The 23,067-nt window shown below is 44.9% G+C and overlaps 2 protein-coding genes across 2 annotated transcripts; both read right to left on the bottom strand.

Moving 5' to 3' along the window:
- Positions 1–4,570: 4,570 nt before the first annotated feature.
- LOC149372295 (uncharacterized) lies at positions 4,571–6,253 on the bottom strand. Its single transcript, XM_089586030.1, has one exon. The coding sequence runs from the start codon at positions 6,160–6,162 to the stop codon at positions 4,741–4,743; it is 1,422 nt and encodes a 473-aa protein (XP_089442156.1). The 5' UTR covers positions 6,163–6,253; the 3' UTR covers positions 4,571–4,740.
- A 3,724-nt stretch (positions 6,254–9,977) lies between these two features.
- Positions 9,978–23,033, bottom strand: LOC149372294 (transmembrane protein 185A). Its single transcript, XM_089566749.1, has 7 exons — positions 22,651–23,033; positions 22,339–22,515; positions 19,826–20,033; positions 19,629–19,712; positions 16,729–16,905; positions 13,586–13,718; positions 9,978–12,744 (listed from the first exon to the last, which is right to left on the bottom strand). The coding sequence occupies exons 1-7, from the start codon at positions 22,686–22,688 to the stop codon at positions 12,509–12,511; spliced, it is 1,053 nt and encodes a 350-aa protein (XP_089422875.1). The 5' UTR covers positions 22,689–23,033; the 3' UTR covers positions 9,978–12,508.
- Between the last annotated feature and the right edge of the window lie 34 nt (positions 23,034–23,067).

The following is a 23,067-nucleotide window of genomic DNA, read 5'->3' as shown; positions in this document are numbered from 1 at the left end:
GGTGAAATGCTTGAGAAATGGGTCTTTGACCCCACCTTGAGTAGAAGAAAGAAGTGTCGCATGTGGTGTCCCCTCTCTTGTTGTGTTCTTCTTGTTGCGCCGCCGTTCTTTTCATCATGCACCAACTCGCCCCTCAGGCCATTCTTCTAAAGAAGTGTCATGGCGCTCTTTGGCCACAGATGCCCTTGTGCCATAAAAATTCATTATCATCATCACTAAGTGCACCTGCTCATGGATTTAGCAGCTGCTGCACTGCAGAAAGAGCAAGGTAAGAGAGGGGGAAAAGAAGAGTGACAATGTGATCTCAAAGACCATACCCTATGGCTGGGCACCTTCGGAGCGCTGAGAGCGCAAAAGAAAAAAAAAAAATGGCTGGAGTTCAACTCGGCTGAGCCAGGTTATACGGAGCAAAAGGCAATTGATCCAGTGGCCGATGTAGACACGGAGACGTTGGCAGCATCCGCTGCCCTTTTCCGCTTGAGATACTCTTCTTGCCTGTGCCGCTGCTTCTCCAGACGTACAGCCTTTGTCAAAAGTTTAGAGCCCAGGGGGTTTGCTTCTAAGCACTATTGTGGCGCTCCTGTAGCACTAATGGAAGTCCTACGCATTGGAGGGAGCAGTACCAAAAATCTTCTTACTTTCAGGAGTTTTGGGACGCTGAGGACTCATTACGAGCAAAGCAATGTGGCCCAGAAGCAAACCCCCTGGGCTCTAAACTTTTGACAAAGGCTGTACCTCCCGTCCTTCAGTGGCTGCGACAAGTCACATGGTATGACGTCACAGCCACACCTGCAGCAAGTCTCCAGTTAGAAGTCAAATCATTTGACCTTTCGCATTTAATGCCAATGGGACAATTATGTCCCAATTTTTTCACTTAACTATTCGTACTAAATTTGTGAAATTTGTTGAGAACTGTCTCTGTGCACCTCATCTGCTCATGCAATAAAAAATTTTTCATCCATTTTGAAAAAAAATATACGCTATCCCACAAAGGGTTAAGGAGAAGTGTACGCTAACATAGGACACGATTTGTTCTGACACTAATTCTGCTTCCGGTAAATTGAAATTTAGCATATTGCTCACAATACATATCTAAGAATTACCTACTAAGTTTCAATAAAAGGAACTGAAGCATAATTATTTTATTTGAAAACAAATTTATGAACTTTTTACTTTCACCATAGAAATGTTATCGAAGTAATTATGTGAGGTACAGCAATAAAACTTCCCCAGCTGTTTCCCCAAACGTGGGCTTTCTTTCAAACTAAAATTAAAATGGCCCATTTGAACGTTGCTTCGAAAGAATTCTTTAAATAGTCGTGATTCAGTTTTTGCACTACCTGCAAAGAGAAATTTGTTTCCAAATTCTCAGTATATGCTTCAGGCATATAGTGAAATCTGATTTTTTTTAAAAATGAGGTGAGTGGCTTATTGGTATGTTCTAGTATGTTCTAAACTTCTAATTTATAAAAAGAAAACAAATTTTAGATTTTTTTTTTAACTGGAAAACAGCTATGAAAACACACATAACTGCAAGTCGAGCCGCATTTAAAGAGCGAATTAGTGTGGTTGGCACCATATTAAAAGGTCTTCCAATGCTCCTACGAGCACATTGTCTAGAGGTCATGTTCTCCAGGAATCGTGGCATTTTTAGGTGCAAAATCAAAATATCACTTTCGTGGTCATATTTGTACATTAATCAGCTATCGCTAAGCTGCTAGGCTAAGCTCTACGAATTGTTTTGCGGACTATCAGTCTGTTCTTTCATGCAAGAACAGGGTGGCGACATTAATTAAAAGATATTTACAAGTCCTGCCAACACCACTTTCTCATGACTGTGCACTGCAGCATGCATAAAGTTCATGTTATACATCCTTCTTGCTTGTCATATTGACTTTCTCCATTCTGGTAAAAGGCACAGTACGTTTTGTGACTTCACAATGGCCTGCAACACTGAGCTTAATCCCTACTGCAGGAAAAAGATTGCAAAGGTATGCTGGCTTTGAACTTACTTTCAGTAGGAGCTAATGATCACTCCAGCTATAGCCGCGGGCACAGACAAGGCAAATCCTTGTAAATCATCTCGGAATCCCTAATGGCCTGCCCCAGCTTCACAAAAGGCAGTAGACTCTACAGGAGAACCGTAATCATCTTGTGATAATATGAATTTCAAGAGGTGCATCATAACATAAATTGGTAAATTGGTTTTTGAGGAAAGGAAAGGGCGCAGTATCTGTCTCACATATCTCAGGGGACACAGGGAAGGGAGGAAGGTGGGAGTGAAAGAAGAAAGAGAGAAAGAGGTGCCGTAGTGGAGGTCTCCGGAATAATTTCGACCACCTGGAGATCTTTAACGTGCACTGACATCGCACAGCACAAGGGCGCCTCTTGCGTTTCGCCTCCATCGAAACGCGGCCACCGCGGTCGGGTTCGAACCAGGGTACTCCAACTCGGTAGACGAGCGCCTTACCACTGAGCCACCGCGGCGGGTCAAGCATCGTAACGTCATATTGATTTCAGGACAATCCGATCTCGAGGACAACCGAGTAGCCGATGCCATCGCTTGAGGCCACACCAACCGAGCACCAAATGGCGAACGGGAACATACACTAGTTTCTCAAACGGACTGCGCTATTTTGGAACATCTCCACAGAGCCCGCATGCAATACCGAAAACCACATCCAAGGCTCAGAAGGTCAGTTCACTGGAAACAATTACGAACTCTTTTCCAAATCTCAACATTCTAAACAAAATTCACCTCACACATTATCAAAGCCTATGCCCGAGGTACGGGGGCAAAGTGACACTGTCACACTACATGGGGCTGCCAAAATAACGGCAGCTCCAAAAATACAGAATGCTACATTGGAGCGGTGGGTGGCAACGCTGTCCATAAAGAATGCAATACCTAGAGAATTTGAATATTGCTGTAAATTCAAATTAGTGCCCAGATTTTGGGAATATCACAGCAGCTGGCACCTTGGCAGTTGGTTACATTTGTCTGGTGATCTCTGTCTGATGCATGCATTATCACCTCTGATTAACCATATTTTTTATTTTAAGATGCCAATAAACAATAAAATTACAGTAGCTTACTCTTAGGGTATTCCTAGTGGACACCAGCTGCTTCACGAAATGGTTAACGCATTGATGATGCCACGCATGACACTACGATGATTGTGTTTATGTTATAGGAGGGTCAGTATGGTCTGGTTTACAGGGTTTATGAGGAATGCCGTAGTAGAGGGCTCCACAAATTTCGACAATCTGGGGTTCTTTAACGTGACTGACATCGCACAGTGCACAGACCTCCAGCACTTTGCCTCCATCCAAATGCGACCACTGCTAACAGGATCAAGCCCACGTCCTTCAGGTTAGCAGCCGAGCACCATAACCACCGAGCCACTGCAGCGGCTGCATTCAAGGGGTACGAAGCATGTCACTGAACTCAACCATATAAACACAAAAAGTGCAGCAGCGTATGAATGACTGGCCATGTCCATGGCTGAGGGGAAGTATACTCTGCATTATGGTCCGGATAAGGGCCTCTTGTCCAAAATTGAATGCCCATCTTGGCCTTCGACCGAGAGCGGAGACCACAGGAGAATGGCTGTGCCCCTGTATATAGCCCCTGCATATGTACATAGTTATCTTTTTGCTCCGAGGACCACAGAAATGGCCTGGTAGTTTGAGCAATTGCCTGGTATGTAGGTGGTACGCGGTTCGATCTTCTGTGCTGCCAGGTTACCACCGGTTTTCTGATGGGTGCAAGCTTTTTCCTGACCTGAAGCTTGGCTTCTCTGGGGTGAAATGCTTGAAAAATGGGTGTTTGATCCCACTCTGTGCAGTGCAAAAGAACTTGTCCCATGGCGCTCTTTGACCAAGCTGCCCCTGCAACATTAAAAACTGATTGTCTTTTGCTCCGCGACTTCCTACGCTGATGCATTCCTGCACTCGAGGGAATGGGACAGGCAGACCGAATGACGACGCCAGTTACGACACAAAACTGGGAGAACATGGCTAATGCAGCTAGTGCTGTGAAAGAAATTCCAGGCCATCTGACTTCCCTAAAAGTCAGTGTCTATCGCGATGAAAAGAAACGCGAACAACGGGAAGCCTACAGGCTCCACTGATAAATTTATTTTCATTGCGCTTTTACTTCAGTGATAGCAAAAATGCGCTAGCGTCGTCCATGATACATTACAAGACGACACTAATGTCTTTTTCGTGCCACCCAGGTAAAAGTGCAATCAAAAGAAGTTTGAACAGCAGAGCGCGTAGGCGCCCCATCGTTCGTGTTTCTTTCCATCACGGTCGTACCAAATGTGATAGTGACTTCCCATGTCTTTTGCAGCACCTTCTTTTTTCAACATCTGTCATTCAGAAGGTGTCACTTTAGAAGGTGTCACAGAAGGTGTCATAAGGTGTCAATTATAAGCCTGGCACAGAGCCCTTGAAGTTCGACTCAAGTGGCCCTCAAAGACTGTCAAAATTGTTTAAAGGCTCCTTCAAGCAACTTGTGTGCTATAATTGAAATGTGATATACAAAATAAAGTTAAACAAAAATACCTGGCTGCGCACAATATACATGCAAAGTTATATTTATCACGGTCCAGATATGGTGCCAGACAGAAGGGACAATATAACAGGAATCAAAAGTTTAGTATACAGATGGCTTAACTTTGCCCAATATTGCAATCAGCCATACACGTCAATGCTACAAATGTACAGCTGACAGCTCTATGTAAATGGAGTCAAACCCTCGGCTTTATAGTCTCTCAGAGGCCAGTGCAATTCATTCAGGGCAGGCAGCTCTTGCCACGTCCTCCAGTGCCACGAGTCACAGAGGTCAGGCTGCATTGCTTCAGGCTCTCCACCCTGGCTGGCATCTACTGTGCCTCGCACAAACACTGTCACAGCGTGATAACCAGCAGCCCATTCCACAGTGTCTACAACGGAGCACACCGACAAGTCACTGATGTGCATTGCTGTACTCTCAAAAACTTCTCTGCTTGCTGCTTCTTCCCAAGTTTCTCCAAACTCTATTTCCCCACACGGAACCTGGTACAAGCCTCCCCCAAGGATGCCCTTTCGCTTTCCAAGGACGACCCGTTCTGGCCTTGACTTGTCCAAAACGAAGACTGCCACTTGAGCAAGCGGTCGCTGGTGAGCCGGGTAAGGCGGTTTGCTCTGATGCTTTTGCCACAACAAGCACATCATCGCCTCAGCTCGACCGTCGGGCTCTCGCCGATACCGCTCCTGCAGAAATTTAACAAGTGCACCAGTCAAAAGTGCAGCATCTTCCATATTTAGCAGTTCTGCTTCTTGAAACAGAAGTTCCTGCACTCCACGGAACAATTTCTCTAAAGCCTCTTTACGCTTTTGAAAAGATTTCAACTGGCTTTTGAAATCTGCGCAAAGTAGCATGTACTTTTGCAGAGGCGTTTCTTTGGCACTAGCTGTGAAGCGTCGGGCTAGCAGCGCGGGCTTTTTAGCGCGGATTTGCGACTGTCGCGAAGCAGCGGATGCAGCCTTTTGCGGCACTTGCACGACAACGCGGGGACTGGAAACTGTCACAGATGTTGGCTGCTGCTCGGTCACTGATGCTTCACTACTCATGTCGCACGGTTGTGCACAGTTGTTCGAAGTGGAGCTCTCGCTTGTTTCTGAAACTGCAGATGACTTTGCACGCGAAGCCTGTGAAGCTTTGTTCAGCTCACCCTCCGCTAAGCTTAATTCTTGAGGTATAACTTTCAGAAGGGACGGCGATTTCGTATTGGACGACTGCTTTTCGCTGTATGCTGGCACAGTGTAGTCGTGATCGACTTCCAAATGCTGCACATTGACGGACGTAAAAAGAGTGGGCACCGCGTCAGATACCAGACGGTGGGAGCCTTCGTTTACGAACTGGGAGGCGTCAAAGTGCGCACCACATAAATAATTATTCTGATGCGCTTCCTCCACAAGTTTTTCGCTCAAGGCACGAATTGCAGAATTTTGCATCCACAGCCTACATCGTTCGACATCCCGCGGAAACCGGTAGAAACGCGAACCTTCCACACTGCTGCCGGAGCCGCTGGCGTAGCATGAATTGAAGGCGCAGTAGATCTGCCGATCGCTCGTTGCAAACAGGGGTTCACATTCATCGTCGTTGCGAGCCATTTGTCCGGGCAGTCAACGGCAGAAGCAGCACGCACACAGCAAATCCGCGCGCGCCACGGACGAACCAGGCGAATTGTTGACGCCTGCCGTTACGCTATTTTGACGTCTGCCCAATCCAGCCGATCAAGCCATCCTCGCGAAGTTCTTGCGATTAAAAACCTTAGTGGCACACATAATGACAAATATGCTTTTAAAAAAGATTATGTGGGGAAGGGTAAAGAATAACCGATGCAGTTAGGAACTCTATACGGAATTGTAGAATATCGAAGCTAGCAGAGTTAGCGCAATAAACGGACAAGGGACAGTAAGAAAGGACACATAAGACATTCACGAGCGCTCGTGAATGTCTTATGTGTATTTTCTTTATGTCCCTTGTCCGTTTTTTGCGCTAACTTCTTTCAAAAAATGCATCACCAGCTAGCCCGGCAGCTTGCTCTCCTGAATAGAAACTTTTTATTAGGGAACTACAAAAGGTGGGGAAGGGTAGGTGGGGGGTTCTATTTCCAGGACTCCACTCACTCTGACAGCGTTCCTGAGGGTGCTCATCAGCTGAAGGAATATTGACATTGATGTAATGGAAATTTTGGTTGTGAATAAAAACAAAAGCCTCTCAAGTAATGAAAAGGGGGGAACGAGCACCGAGATGGTCAAGTGATTACAGATCTGCTGAACGATGGCAGAAATAATACCTTGGAAAGCTTTCAACTGTGCGTGCACGATATGCATATGCTGGAGAGATTGAAGAATGCTAAAATGACTTACTGATTCACTTACTGTCTGTTGTCAATAAAATATATTTTCTGAGGTAGTATGTGGCGATCGCGAGCAAAGCAATACTGCACTTCAATGCACCTGCACAGCACACTCATGCTATCAGTCAGGTGGTAGTGAAGTGAGCAGAATATAACGTCTCTATTCATGCCCCTCATATATTACTAAGAAGCATCTTTTACCATGTAAAAATCAGCAGACATGTAAGCATTGCATAACTAGGATGTGCAAGAGGCAAATATAATCATGCTGGAAAATTGGTGTAACATGAGCACACGGGCACACAGCATTCTTCATCACCGTAAGAGCAAGAAAATACCATTCAGGAAGAGACAGTCAGAAAAGCACAATATCTATTATTACTTACTGCATGTCTACAAGACGCGTTTGGAGAATCAAGTCTGGAAGAACAAGTAGCGCCTCAGCGTCTTCTAATGTGCCTATGATACTATCCTGCAAAAAAACTTTGACGATAGAACTAGAATAAATTATTTAGGCTCTGAACTGGCAAGGCACAACAGATGGCTCAAGAATTAACATGAAGAAAACTAATGTTAATGTTAAACAGCCCTCTGAAGCAACACGTCATGGCATGTCAGATATATATTGGAAGTAGTGAGAAAATATATATATCTAAATCAAGCGACCTTACCATGATGGGCCCACGAGTATGAAATTAGCAGGAGAATACAAGGTTGAAGTTCATTCACCAAACACTCCCAAGTAACACTTGTTGCTGGGCTAGTTGGTGCATTATTCTTCGTACAAAAGCTAGCGCAAAACACGACACACACAAGAAAGGTAGACAGGACAACGCGCGTTGTCCTGTCTACCTTTCTTGTGTGTGTCGTGTTTTGCGCTAGCTTTTGTACGAAGAAAAACACTCCCAAGTTATCGACAACACTTACTGATATCCATCAAGGGGACAGAGAGTTCCAGAGTACCCTGCCAGTACTCACTTGTGGGGCCAAAACTTAAAAGCTAAAGATGGAAGTTCAAAATTAGAAAGAGGTCAGCACACAGAGATGGAAATTAAAATTATAGGTGCAGTTGTAGGAGATACTGGAAAGCAGGCTTGGTTGGAAAACAAAAAAAAGATATGGTGATATTCTAGCTGGAATTAAGAAGCTAAAGCAGACTCAGCCAGGAAGTGTAATCCCCAGAGTAGACAGCCAGCGATCCTCCTAAGTGACATATCACACACCAAGTAAACAGAACGGTGGTCAAGATTCGCAGCAACTTGGGTGGAGTGGCGAACATGTTACACGAATTTGCTGGAATAGGGTGGCTATGGTTGGCACAGGTCTAATAGCAGATAAGCGGCCTCTCTTCAGCAGTAGATGCAATATTCTTAAGATTCTGGAGAATGGAATTCTCAGCCTAGTGAATGGACGCCGTGCCGTAAACACCGAGCCATAGCTTTTAGTCACACTAAGCAGCTGTTTGCAGAGAACAACTCATATAATAATCTGCATCACATGCACAAAAAATAATATTAAGTGCTTAATGCCTTCAGTTTTTTAAGCTATTTATGTGATGCTGTAAGCAGAATGTTACCGCCATTTGCCCTAATGCCGTTACTATTTTAATGAGCTCACCACAACTCATTTTCATATGAAATGTACTATACTCCTCTCCCTGCTGCTTACGAAGATGAGAATATAACTTCATTAAAACAATGCTGTCAGGTAACAAGCACGTTATTCACAACTTTAAATCAGAAGAGGCATCTCCACAACATTTCACTACAAACGGTGCCATTCTTACTAATTTTGATTGTTTGTGGCTACTTTTTCCGAGACAAAAACAACAGCACATTTTGCAAACCATGATTGATATTAGATTTGAAAAATATCAACAGAACGATATCAACATCATGTGCATGTGAACACTGCTTATAATCACGCAGAATCTTTCTAATGGTTTCAGGCGTTATTACTATGGCACATGATGGCATTAAATAGGACATGTGGCGCCAGCTCCAAAAATAATGGTACTGCTAAGCTTTAGAAACTAAGGATGATGTCTTTCCTAGTGCATCTATGGTACAAACATGACACACTTCAAATGCATATACATACCAAGAAAAAAGATGTCCTATTGCACTCATTATAACTTACACGCCAGGAACAAAACAAAAGAAAAATCTGCATTGTAGTAAGCAAATGCACCTTTACACACAGCCCCTGACAAGCACAAAGACTGTGTACGTTGTTCTTTGCATAAACAGCTGCATCATACATTTCCAACTACACTAGGCTTGCATGGCTTCGAAAACGAAGCTCCTACCCCAAACTTGTATGTGTTAGCTTATACCGAGTGCAATATTGAACATCTGAAGCTGTCCATATGGCACAATGAATATTTGTGACCTGCAACCCATGCTCACATTATATTGCTCACATATTTATTTCTATATCCATTATTAGATTTGACCGCCTGCACAGGAAATTTCTGAAGGCACTCATTCCAGCCACTCCTGCACCCTCACTAGAGCTTCCAATTATGATCAAATCAGGTACAGGTGACTGCAAAAGTTAAAAAGCCATGAAGGCCATCAAAATAAATTTCCTTATGGCTTACGTATACAGCCAACAGTCTGAAGGCACAGTCAGCACTTCTATGCACATCCACCTCAGGGCTTGTCAAGTGTTTGTCTCATCTTCTTCCGTCCCGTCCGTCAGCGCTGTTTTGCCGTACCATTCATTTCTGGGTCAGGATGAATCCAGTCTGTCTCGTTTTCTGGCACTCTGTGCCTGGTTTAAGGCGAGTAGGGCTCCTTCGAAGCATCTTTTTGGTTTGCCAACAGATGGTGCCATGGTTCTAAGTGAGCACTTTGGTAACATTTTCGGAAAAAAAAAAAAAAGTAAAATGTGCCTGTTAAGGGGTGAACTCCACGTCTGTGCAGAGGCCAGATTAAATTTTTTTTGGGAGCAGCCGTTACAAAACCATTCAAACCACTCAGAGCCACAGCAAAAAACTGATGTATTAGAAGTGCAAACAGCCCAGTGTTAGCACCAAACGAAGGAAAGGGACCAAAAGAATCTGCATAGTGACATAACATTTTTTTATTTTTTGCTTCAGTAGACTGGTAAAATACACATTTGCATTTCAAACCACCCAGCAATATGGGTTTGCATTTGTAGTGTGGTGCAGTTACTTTTATTGCCTGCTCGGCCTATGTGCCTACTGTATAGATACCAGGAATAAAGTTATTTCCAGACAAATTAATAATTTATCTGCCTCTTCTGTAGGTGCATCAAAATCTGTGACTTCCCAGTATTGCTTCCCTGTTTTTCAAGGCGATTTGCCATCTGACACAAAGAAGATACAAACACAGGTTTGACATAATTTTGGGATGTCTATTCAAAGCAAGTTTTGCATAAATGCATCTTTGCAGCCATGCACAATACAGGTGCAGGAAGACTGAAAAAAAAGTCATGGATTCTAAGTGTAGAAATGCATAGTCACTACTCTTACTTACACACGCAACACTCGACCAGATCAAAATACAGAAAATATCTAGGAGCAAGGGTTATCAGTGCAGTGATATGCATAGTCATCTTCTGACCAAAACAGCATTAACAAAACAACAAGGCAAAGAATTTGCAGTGACAGAAACAGAACTACAGGAGACAGTTATATACTACACTACAAGAATGACACATCACTGTATCCACTGTATCCACATGGTACAGGGGGATTAAAGCTGGGATTCAACACTAACGGCATTCCAAGAGTTAAATAACAAAGAAAACAAACAAAAGTAAGGATGACTATCACACAGTAATAATTTCCTGCAAAGTCAAGCTCACATCTATCGCAAAATTCAGTCGCAGCAAAGGTCTCGCTTTGACGCCACTTTTTCAAGAGTTTGTTCCATGTCCCAATGCCACGCCTTGACAGGAAACACAATAAGGCACGGGTGCTTTTACGCACTAAAAACGTCAATGGCATGCTGCATGAACATTATCATACACTGCTTTCACCTCTTGTTTAACTCGCTTTTCAAGTTTTGCCTTCAAGTGTGACCATGCCCAAAACAATTCTTTTCAGGACCACCTCAGGACAGCGACATGACAGTCAACGACATTGTCCAGGAAGTTGCTAGTAGGTGCTGGCTACATTGCGCAGGTACTCAACGACAAAAGGAAAAGCAAACATACCACTCATGTGAAAGACATTCGTCAGCTGGGACATGGCACGTGCGTCCATAGGCGCAATAACTTATCCACAGAATGAATCTTTGTCAAGTCGCAAGTCTAGAACGCGCATAAATTCACAGAAAGCAACTTAGGTTTTGGTTTAATCATAAATAAATGGAAACAAAATGGCCTTGTTTAGCACAACCTATCAAGACACATTCCTCGTACTTGCAACTTGTTCTCCCGAAAGCGAGTGCATTCCAATCTGGCACACAGTAATAGCAATGAGCATATAGGTGGCAAAACTGCTCTTCAAAGGACATAAAAAATGCAGCAGCCTCTAAAAGCATTTATACCTGTGCAGAAGATAGTAGCACAGACTCGAGGTTCTTCGTATACCCATGTTGTGTGTTCAACACTTGTAGGCAAGCAAACTTGTGCCATCTTTCCAGACATGCAAATACTAATCCCAATGCATGCCTCTGAACCCTCATGCATCAACCAGAAGAGGTACGAACAACCTCCCAACAGATTCCCAATGCTTCCATATTACCATTTTCGATGCTAATACCGCCCACAACCAAGGCTTCTCTCGGACCACCTGGAGTCACTAAACCTGTACACACCGTCCAAACTTCAACTTCTGTTGCTACAAGGAAACACTGACTCGGTCACGCTTAACCTTCTATGAGCAGATCTCAACTGGAATCAGCTTTTGTGACAAGGCCTACATGACCCGCACAGCTAGATCCTAATGCACCACTACACAGGAGATGAGGTGCAAGCAAAGAAAACGTCAAAGCATTGAACAAGACCTGCCACATTTGGCCTGTACGTCTAACTCCTTGCATGCCACCCAAAGTACTCAATAGTGCCTTATGATCCATGAGCACAGGGCTGAATAAAGAAGTGTAAAAGGTGCCGCAGCTGCAGGACTCAGATTAAAAAAGAAGGAAAACGCACACCCCCTGTACGCAGTGCTTGAAATGAGGAAAATTGCATTTCGGCAACTCTTTAGTCATCAAGAAGCATAAAGGTTGCGCGTGGGAGGAAGGGGGAGAGAGAAGCCCGCAGTTTTGTAACAAACCAGAAACGCAATCCAGCCATCTCACTCATTACACTGAGACACTGAATGGGCTCCAAATATGAAAACATTGTGCGGTTATCTATTAGGCAAGAAGCCGCTCCTACAGAAGGAAGAACAGAAAAGGGAAGGCAAAACAGTATGTGCCAGTTTTAATATTGGGCTGGTGAGAAGGGGACCTTTCTGCAATCAGTGTAAAAATACTGGGGGGGAAGCAGAAAAGGCGGTATGGCCAAGATAGTCTGCCTGCCCCCTGCTTTTACTGGCAAGGATCCACATCTTCCTCAAGCAAGTTACTGGTCACAGCAAAAGGAGGGAGAACAGCTGTCTGCCACCACCAGTGGAGTCAATCAGGTGTGTCGATGGCGAGTGCCGCAACAATGGGACGAGGCTCGGAAAGCACTGAGCTCCTCGGACGTTGCCGGGGTATCCGCTTGACCTCTGACGCAGCAACTGCGTCTCCCGGAGGTGAGCTGTCGGCTTCGTTGTTGTGCAGGCTGTAGGAGATGTTGCCGTACTCCTGGAGCAGTGGGCAAGCTCCCAAGAGAAACTGGCAAAAGTCCTTGCGGATCCCAAACCACCCTGCAGGGCAGCATAAGCAAGAAGTAAAAATAAAACATTGGAGGGGACACTTAAAGGTGCACTAAAGAGAAACCAGAGCACCGCGGGAACTCACGTTCCGAGCACTCTTAGAAACTTCCCATTATTGTCCTGTGCAGCCGATTTCCCTAATTTAAATCGGATTAAATGTCCCGGCTCCCGCCTTTTTTTGAACTCCCCACTGAAGGAAAGAGGAGTCAACTAACGCGCAGAGTGCCTTTCAGGCAGTCGCGTGGCAGCTTCACTTTCACTTTTATTTTGTTTTTTAGGTTTCCGTGAATAAATACATTATGTCAGAAAAAACTTAGCTGCAAATTAGACCCACGGAAATAAAAATACGCGCGGACTCTTTGCTTTCACCGATCACTACGTATCACTCCACCGATGGCACAGCAGCAAGCCGACACAGGACTGGCTGAAAGGCACTTCCTTTTTCAATTCTTCCTTAATTATCAATTAAAACTAGGATGACTTTATGAATGCGTTCATTTTCATAACTTGAGTACCAAAGAGATACTATAAAACCAAATTCATATCAGCACACTTATCACTCCAATAAATCAAATTTAATTTCGTGTAAAAAAAAGGATAGTTTTAAATGCAATGTCCTCCTTTAACAAAGAACTGCTTTAAGCAACACACAAGTCTGCCAAGTTGGCAGAGCTCGTCATGACACTTCTGAAGTGCCAAATTACAAAGCCAAGCTGCTTTGCCACTCTCTTGCCAAAGTCCATGAACGCATTTTTTTTTTTTTTTTTTACAATTTATATATGTAGGGATATGTGCCAGTCTCAACTAAAAGCAGGCAGCGTTTTTCACTCACAGTGATTTCCTCCTTTGGATCCAAACGAGAGGAAGATGAGAACAAGAAATGTGAAGTAGAGAGGTGTGCAAGTCTCCGTGTAGCCAAGGCTGTCGTCCGTGTCCAGTGTGTCCAGTTTATTCGACAGCAGCACCTACAACAGAGAGGAACAAGATGGCTCAGTCACACATGAGGCCTCCCAACACAAAGGGTGCCAAGAGCCATTATGTACAGTCGGGGACAAAAGTCTCCGGACCACGTGTTCCTCAAACGAAGCTTATAGCTCTACTATCAGACAGCGGGTGGAGACCGCACTTGTGGAGATGAGAGAACAAAAATTTAACTTTGACCTCCACAAGTGTGGTCTCCAGCCGGCGACTAATAGCAGAGCTATCGGCTTTGTTAGCAGAACACGTGGTCCGGAGACTTTTGTCCCCGACTGTACGTTAGGCTTAGTAAATATGACGTGCACTCTCTTCTTCATTATTAAATATGGCATTTCTTTAGCAAACAAAAAAAAGAATGCACAATCACCTGTGGAATGTCAAATTGATACCTATTTTCTTACATGATGGGATTCTATAATATGCATAAAAGAAGCCAAGCCTTAGGTGCAAGCCTAACCTAACTATTTTTGTGGTAGTGGAGATTTAAAGCACAAAATTAATTGGCGTGGTATGTAGAGTTTAGCATCCTAAAGTTGCATGCGAGCTGAGACACACCAGAGTGGAGGGCTCTGAATAATTTTGACTACCATATTTTCCAGTCTACAAGTAGCACCTTGTGTAAGTCACACACCCTGCAAAAAGCATTAAAAAATAATAAAGTCACTCATAACTCACACCGGTGTACACAGTAAGTGCTACAAAAACGCATTGACGATCCTTTCGTTAGAGAGCGTACAAAAATTACATGATTGTGACGGCCGCCTTGTGCAGACAATCCTCAATCTATGGTCAGTATGCCTTCTTCCTACAGCCCATCTGTTATGTTGGCTTCATCAACCAGAGTGCTCTAACAGCTGCGCCAGACCCGAATCATTTCTTCGTCCAAGTCAAACTGCCTCCCTGCTGACCAGTTCTTATCCAGTGGTATGCTACTTGAATTTTGCACTGTAGCCGCTTCGCTTCACGGGTGTTCTAGTGTTGAACAAGAACAATGCAAGACACACGGTGCAATGCACAAGATAAAAACACCATGAACATAAATGTCGCTAAATAGAACTGACTGAAATCAAAACTTATGAGAATATACAATTCTACCTATGAGACAAAATTTTAATGCAACTCGGATTTTTTTTCTATTTTACATGTCACATATCAATTTTCTTTTCAAATGTGGTTTTGGACGTATACAAGTCACACCACCAACGAAAAATACAGAAAAAAAACGAAAAAATACACCAGAAAATATGGTACCTGGGGTGGGCACTAGCATTAAGACTGAGCTCCATGTACGCGAAAAAGTAAGCGACGCGACGAGGCGGCGCGGCGACGACGGCTGGCTGTCGCTCCTTCGCCCACCGGCCAAGCTCCATGCATAGCGACAACGCGAACGCGAAACGGAGACGACGATCAGTGTTGCTGGCATAATACACCGCAAAGCTGTTTGCGTTTATAACAAGAGTCACATTATTTGCAAGGATTACAATTTTGGGCAGAAAAATCTCAAATAAAATGTGTTTACAGCTTTGTCATTGTATTTCATTGCATGTCATTTTATGTTATTGTCACGGGCGCCGCCATGTTGCCTGAACGTGGGGCGCACACCTGTTTGAACCTCGCGCGCTTTCTGACCTCAAACGACGCATACTCGCTAAGCCTAGCAGCACCGTAAACACAAGCAATCTGAAAATCTGGGGTGTTTTATCGCTAAAATTTTGTGGTTGACGCAAGTCCAGAGAAAGTGAAAGCTTCGTGAGCATTTAGTTTGCCGTGAACGTGGGGCACAGCGTAGCGACAACGACGAATCGGTGGTGAAGCAAGATTCCCGGCCAGAGCCAGCGCCATCTTTGCCAGAGCCGGCAAGAGGCTCGGTAGTGACGTACGCTGCCAGGTTAGCTGCTATTGGCTAATCGCGTTGGCAACTTCCGGGCGACGAGCGAAATTTTCTGTGCGTGCAGATCCGAGCGACAGGACAAGCGACACGGGTATTTCGCTTCGCGCGACGGTGCCGCTCGTCGCTTGCCGCTGTCGCGTTCGCGTTCGCGTGAGTTTTCGCGTACATGGAGTTCAGCCTTTATGCAGCACACAGCTGTCTTTTGCATTCCGCCTCCATCAAAATGCCAGGATATGATCTAACAACCTTGGGCTCAGATACAGGACACCATAGTTACAGCAAAAATTTGGAGATCAAATTACAGAAGGTAAGAGACAATACAAAATATAACCACATGCTGCTGATGGGAAGCAAAAACACAACCTATGCACATCATGTACAATGCAACAGGCAGAGCTTGTGGGTCTGGCAACTTTAGCGACCTCATAGCGGCCTCAGTCAGTGACCTGTCAGCAACTCTCCACAGTTCCTGACATTTTGCAAGTTTAAAGTAACAAACTTGTTCCCCTGAAGAAAAGCATTTGCAGCAACGAGAACCTTGAAGAGGGCTGAATTAACCAATGTTGCATTCACAGCAGCCGAGTACACACCAAACAAATATGTCATGCAACAACATGCCTACACATAGAATGGCCTAAAACAAAATGCTCGTCAAATGTTTTAGGGTCAAATGTTTTGTAGCCGTATGGCTGCGCTTGGGTTGATGTCAATGAGTAATTACTACCTTATTACAAACAAAATGCTGCGACAAAACATCCCCAGTCACCAACAAGGCAAAAAAAAAAAGAAAGAAAAAAAGCTAAATCGGTTTCATAACTCGAAACCCTTGCGAAAACTAGTTCCTACAACATCTCGAAACCCTTGTGAGAACTGCTTCAGGTGCGGCTCTATAACATTTACAAACCACTTGCCACTGACATCAACCTTCAAGGCGCAGCAGAGTACACTTTTCACATAAATGCAGTCGGACTTCCTACAGTCCAAATTTAGAAAAGGTGCAAGGAAAGCAAACGATCTAGCCCCCTGTCCCAGTGAGTTAGATGCGCAAGAAAGTTTACATTTTTTTCAAAGAAGTGATCTTGAACTGAATGCGCTGAACAACTTACGAGAAACACAAGGAGGGGGCCCACAATCATGCTGTAGGAGACCGCCGAGTGGAGGCTGGTGCGTCGCTGTTCAGGGCTCACTTCGGGAGTGCGGAGCAGGATGCTCGCAAAGATGATGGCATAGAGCACCCCAATCACTGCCAGGCACATCACGATCCACAACGGCACAAACACCACCTGCAAGGTAAGCCGCACGCTCGGTATGCCTTACACTGTGCTCAAAGCATGCTGAACAGAACACAGCAACGCCTCCCCAATGACCTGCACTCAGGAAATGAAGCCCTCTAATACTACCCTTGCCCTTCGCGCCTACACCGCAAGTGCAGTGAGAGAGAAAACACACCGTCAATAGTGACACACCATGGGAAATGGATGAAGAAATGTTCATTCTCATTTTCTTTGCGAGAGAGTGCTTACAAGGCTTACATGGCAGGTTCTCTCAGATCATGAATGGTAGCTTACCAATATCCCTGAAGAGAAAAGTATACAACAGCTGTGTCCTACCGGTACTCACCTATGGGGCAGAAACGTGGAGGCTAACAAAGAGGGTTCAGCTTAAGTTAAGGATAACACAGCAAGCTATGGAAAGAAAAATGATAGGTGTAACGTTAAGAGATCGAAAGCGGGCGGAGTGGGTGAGGGAACAAACGCGGGTTAATGACATCTTAGTTGAAATCAAGAGGAAGAAATGGGCTTGGGCAGGGCATGTAATGCGAAGGCAAGATAACCGCTGGTCCTTAAGGTTTGGTTTGGTTTATTGGGGTTTAACGTCCCAAAGCGACTGAGGCTATGAGAGACGCCGTAGTGAAGGGCTCCGGAAATTTCGACCACCTGGGGTTCTTTAACGTGCACTGACATCGCACAGCACACGGACCTCTAGAATTTCGCCTTCATCGAAATTCAGCCGCCGCGGCCGGGATCGAACCCGCGTCTTTCGGGTCAGTAGCCGAGCGCCGTAGCCACTGAGCCACCGCGGCAGGTCCTTAAGGGTAACGGAGTGGATTCCAAGAGAAAGCAAACGTAGCAGGGGACGGCAGAAAGTTAGGTGGGCGGATGAGATTAAGAAGTTTGCGGGGATACAGTGGCGGCAACTGACAAAGGACAGGGTTAATTGGAGAGACATGGGAGAGGCCTTTGCCCTGCAGTGGGTGTAGTCAGGCTGATGATGATGATGATGATGCTTACAAGAAAAGCAATCATCAACCATGCTAGCAGCTCAAGCTATGACGAAAGCCACGGCTCCTAATTAGTGGCGCCATACTGCGACAAGTAAACAAACAGAGGCACCGAAAAGGGTTCCACTGCAAAACAAGTGATGTGGCTAGCACTGAATGCTGAGATGCTAGCCCAAGACAGATGGAAAGTTTCCTATTTGGAGTTTTCAATCCAAAAGCATCAATATGTCTTTCCAAAAACAGTAGTGGTGAGCTCCCAACTGTTGGCAGCAAATATATATAGCATCAAGCTCTGCTGTCAATACGGCTAAGCTTTTAGTAACAAGGAGGTGCCCTGGACGTGAATCTGATGCTGCCATGAAACAGCCTTCCAACAACAGTCATCATAACTCGGCAATGCACCCAGTTACTAGCCTCACATCTCATGGGTGAGAAGGCAACACTGGCAGTGTGCACAAGAGCACTTCCCGGCACACAGCCAAGGTGATCGCAAGAATATCGTTATAAGTCGAAAACAGACCCCTGCAGCAATATTTTTACGTGTGCAGCAAGAAAAAGTCATGACAGAGCTAAGAGGCTTTGCTTCACATCTCCCTAGCCAAGTATTTCTTCTTGTTTTTCTTGACAAATATTTATACCAAGCATTGCAATAAAATGGCTTTGTTATTATATTAAGAACTTGTCCTATGTCTTCCTTACGTCTACCATGCCAAAAGAAATAAGTGGCTGTCCACAGCAAGTACCATCCGAGACAATCACAGTCGAGCGCGTCGCTTATAATGGCCATAGTTAAAATGAATGCTCGCGTAATATGAACAAGGGAGGCGTTACCATCAGAATATTTATTAAACTTCAAGGAATGCTTCGGCGCGGCAGACAAGGACAAAATGTAGAAAACACACCACAGAGCGCCTGTGGTGTGTTTTCTACGTTTTGTCCTTATCTGCCGCGCCGAAGCATTCCTTGAAGTAGGGACCACCAACTGGCCTACAAAACAACCCTTCTAAGCAATATTTATTAAAGGTCCACGATAAGCATCGATAGCGCATGCAGTCTCACTTCAAAGCAGCGAGTGTATAGCAACTCATAAATTAGGTGATAAACTAATATTTTAGCATACGCAAAAAAAAGAATGCAATCAATAAAGGAAGGCACAGTAGCTGTCTCACTCTTCATTCATATCTGAATTGTGCCATGGGGGAAGGGATGAAGGAGAGAGTGAAAGGAAGCAGAAAGGGATGTAACAGCAGAGGGCTCCAAGATTAATTATGACCAACAGGGGTTCTTTAACACGCACTGGCATCATATAGAGCACACAACATCTTCTGCAGTCTGCCTCATTGAAAAGTGGTCACTGCAGCCGGGATCAAATCCATAACCTTGAGCTCACCAGCTGAACGCCATGACCACTCAGCCAATGCAGCAGATCTATCATCTGCAAGGGGCTTAAATCTGGAACTATTTATAACTTTCCTCACCTTACACTGAATGAATAGAATCGACAATAAAAAGAAACAGCTTTAGAGTACATGAATACAGCGACAACAATGATTACTCCACACAGCAAACATTGTGCCATTGCTGAGCGGGCACTTCCGGAATACCAGCACAGAAAAAGCAGCCAAGGAACTGCAAACAGCATGCAGACCATGCATAGAAACATGCATTATGACATCAAAGCACAACACACGCCAGGCGATGATACACTAACAACCAGACACTTACCACCCAGCTCCAAACGATAAACTTGTCCAACTGGAGAGCCAGGAATATAAACTGCAGGACATTCACGGAACAGAAGAGCTCCAGCTGCGTAAAGAAGAAAAAGAGAGCACAAGGAATTATTCCACTCCAATGCACAAAATGAAAGGCCATTATGTCAAGGCGGCCTTAAAAAAAATATGGCAGATTCCAGCAGTCACCTCAAAGGAGCGGTCGTGCTTGACAGCCCAAATACAGACGGCGATGGAGAGGACCGAAATGAAGATGAGCGGTATAAAGACAAGTGTCCAGAGGTGCCGGTCATTCTGCAGCTTGTCACAGGCAAGCACCTCGAAGACGAGAAGCAGCAGCTGCAGGAAAAGGCTGATGACCATGGCCTTGTAGTGGACCTGTCCATCACCCTCGTTCCTGCAGAGAGGTAATGGCCGCAGCGAATGCAATTTCATGCACCACGGTAACTCCCAGCTAAATTAAAGAGTCTCAATTCAAGGCCTATTTTGCTTGCACATTCAACTGTTCAGCAACAAAGTCTTCTACAATTTTGACCATCAGACCCACCTGGATGTCACAAAAATGATGTGCAGTGACAGTGATTGAAAGAAACAACAGCTGGGTCACAACCAAAAAATGCCGGTTCCCTTATGTGGTCCAGCCACAGCTTCAATCTCTGAACGCCTTGCCTGACTAGCAGACATAAATTACGTAGCATTGAGTAGACTACAGATTTCGACTCAAGGGTTCAGCCAAGGTTCTCAAAGGCCGACGCTGGGGCACTAACACGACAATCCTAGTAACAGTTGCAGCCAGCCTTCTAAATCAGGGACTACCCAACAGCATTTGTCTAAATTCTTGACTAAATTTCCAACCTAGAGGTGCAGACTTAGACAAGCACAGCCGCTAGCCAAAATGCAAGCCAAAGGTGTGGGCGGGGCGCTGGATACACACTGCCCCAAACAAGCCTTTAGGTGAACGCTATCCACTTGCGTCCAATAACACCAATTTGCTAAGCAAGTTCCTCTCTTAACAAAGATGTGGTTCAGTGGTAGACACCCTTATCTGTTTAAAAACCACCTCAGCACACATGCCAGGAAATAAAAGGCTACACATGTACCTTCAACCAGTGCATTATGCCGTTCGTGATCTACACCCACAAATGCAACACAAGGTCCCACTGTGCACCCGTCAGTGTCGTATTGCTAAAACCGGGCACTGCACAAAGATGGGTCACATTCCGCGCAGTACTGAATGAGAAGTACAATAAAAGTGCAAGTTGGTGCAGCAAGCCATGGCTGAAGCAGAAGTGTGGCCAAGCGGAAGCACTGCAGGTGCCAACGCTTGCTGGTTATGTTGCTTTAGAAAGTGAACAGCCTTTCAACTCGTGCCCCCCTTCTGTAGAAAATAGTGGAGACTTGTGATAGCAGGTGTGGCAACATATTTTCAAGAGGACATCAAGATGCACAGAAGCAATCGAAATACAACTTACACAAAAAGCCACAGAGAGGAGGGGAGGGGGAGGAAAGAATAAAAACGAAGGATTTTCCGTTTCTCCATTATTTTTCAATTTCCACATTAACTCATTCTGTTTTTGCAATTTTCTAACTTGGCAGCCTGCAATATAATAACGCAAAGCAGTAGGGGTTATGGGTTACCGTATTTCATTCAAGATTAATTTCTTTTAAGCCCACTACTAAACTTAGTCTGTCAGCAGACCTACTCTGTATCAGTGCTCAGTATGGCCAGTTCGCCTTAAGTGATACTAAAGCTCCACCCAGGCTAACTAGAAAGCCCAAAGACGGTAACCCTGCCAACCGCCCTTGTACTGTTTCCATTAACTGGTTTGTCCTACTAAAGTACGAGAAATAGTGCAAGACAAGCAAACTGCTGTGGCAAGAGGCTTCTTAGAGCATCAGCTTTACTGACAGACGTTTTTAGTGCCTGAAAGCTGGCTTTGCTCAAAGCAGCACATTGACATTACTTGTTTTAAGCATCCTTCTTCTGTTTGGTCATACTGAGTACATGCCAAGCACTGTTAGAAAGTACCCACATACTCGCTTGCTATTGTACACCTCTGGTATCAGCCGCAGGAAGAAGGAAAGAGTGAAAAATTCTTCCTGCTATCTAAAACCATTCTTCCTGCTATCTGAAACCATGCTCCCACTCAGCGGCTGCATGCCCATTTTGGCCATAGTCACCATAACCTAGAAGCTTTCAACTAGGAGGTGCATGCCCAGAAAATAAAAAAGTGCGACTAATGAATATCATGTATCGAGGCAAGGTGCACACATAGAACTGTAATCCCCAGATTGCTTTCTCTGTGACCAAAAATGCAAAACAGATCTGCCAATTCCATTTTGAGAAGTAATAGCAGAACCTGTTTATTTTATTTATTTACACAGTCTTGCGGCTCTAGAGATCCAGGCAGAGAGGGAGGGGGGGAAACGAAAAACAGGAAGAAAAACACAGCAAAGAGAACACACAAAAGCAATATTACAAACAGAAACCAAGGCAGACCACTTTGTTTGTTCACTCAATTGTCTTCCCGTGAACTTGGTTTTACCTTCACTACGCCCCACAGCTAGAAAAGAACACGCACTCTTTCACTCTGATGTGTCACCGGACACATCAAAAAGTGAAACTCAACCGTGACGCTTAGAGTTCGGAAAGCTTTTTTGAACCCTTTATTAGTTCACGGGTTTTGAACGAGCTGAGGTACCTGTATTGAGGGTGCGTCCACCACACGTAGCTGCCCACAACGGCTCCAACGATGACCATAAACTTCCATATCCACAGGGGAAGGAACACAACCCAGTAGTTCCACGAGATGAGGCCATCGAGTCTCAAGGAGAACAGCAGCGTGAACGCTAGCAGGCAGCAGTGAACTAGAAAACGACTGCAAAGACACAAGGCAACGGCTCCATCAGCGCAAGAGAACTCATCAACTGCAACGAGCTGAACGTCTACGGGAAGGTTATGGTGCACCAAACAGTGCGCTAGAAACTACAGTTGATAATGTGTCGCTGGTCACCTAGGGTTGAAGTCTTCAAAGAGACTTTGAAGGTTCATAACATCAGGTTGCAGGCACGAAAAGCCAACTTGAACGCCATGCGGTGTGGTGGCAATAATGAGGAGTCACTGTATCTCGCACTTCCTACATCCAGATGAGTTATCGCACAATACAGGCCCACGCAAGTCGCCAAGCGATATGCGCTAATAATTTCCCGGTCATGGTCAACGCTGAAGGAAGCGATGTTTTGCAGCTACGCAACAAGAAACTTCGCCTGTCATTGCTTGACAACGCTTTGTAAAGTAGTAAGTATTACTATGTCTCCTTCCTTCAGCTTTCTTCCTTCCAAACAAAACAGACCGCAAAAATATCCACTGAGGAAAATTGCGTACTCTTGACGCCAGGGGCTGCGTGGTCACAGCACCGGAAGCAGGCGCG

This window comes from Amblyomma mixtum, chromosome 1 (genome assembly GCF_055824585.1).
Source record: "Amblyomma mixtum isolate Tamu chromosome 1, ASM5582458v1, whole genome shotgun sequence".
NCBI lineage: Eukaryota > Metazoa > Arthropoda > Arachnida > Ixodida > Ixodidae > Amblyomma > Amblyomma mixtum.
This window is presented reverse-complemented; position numbering and strand designations above follow the sequence as displayed.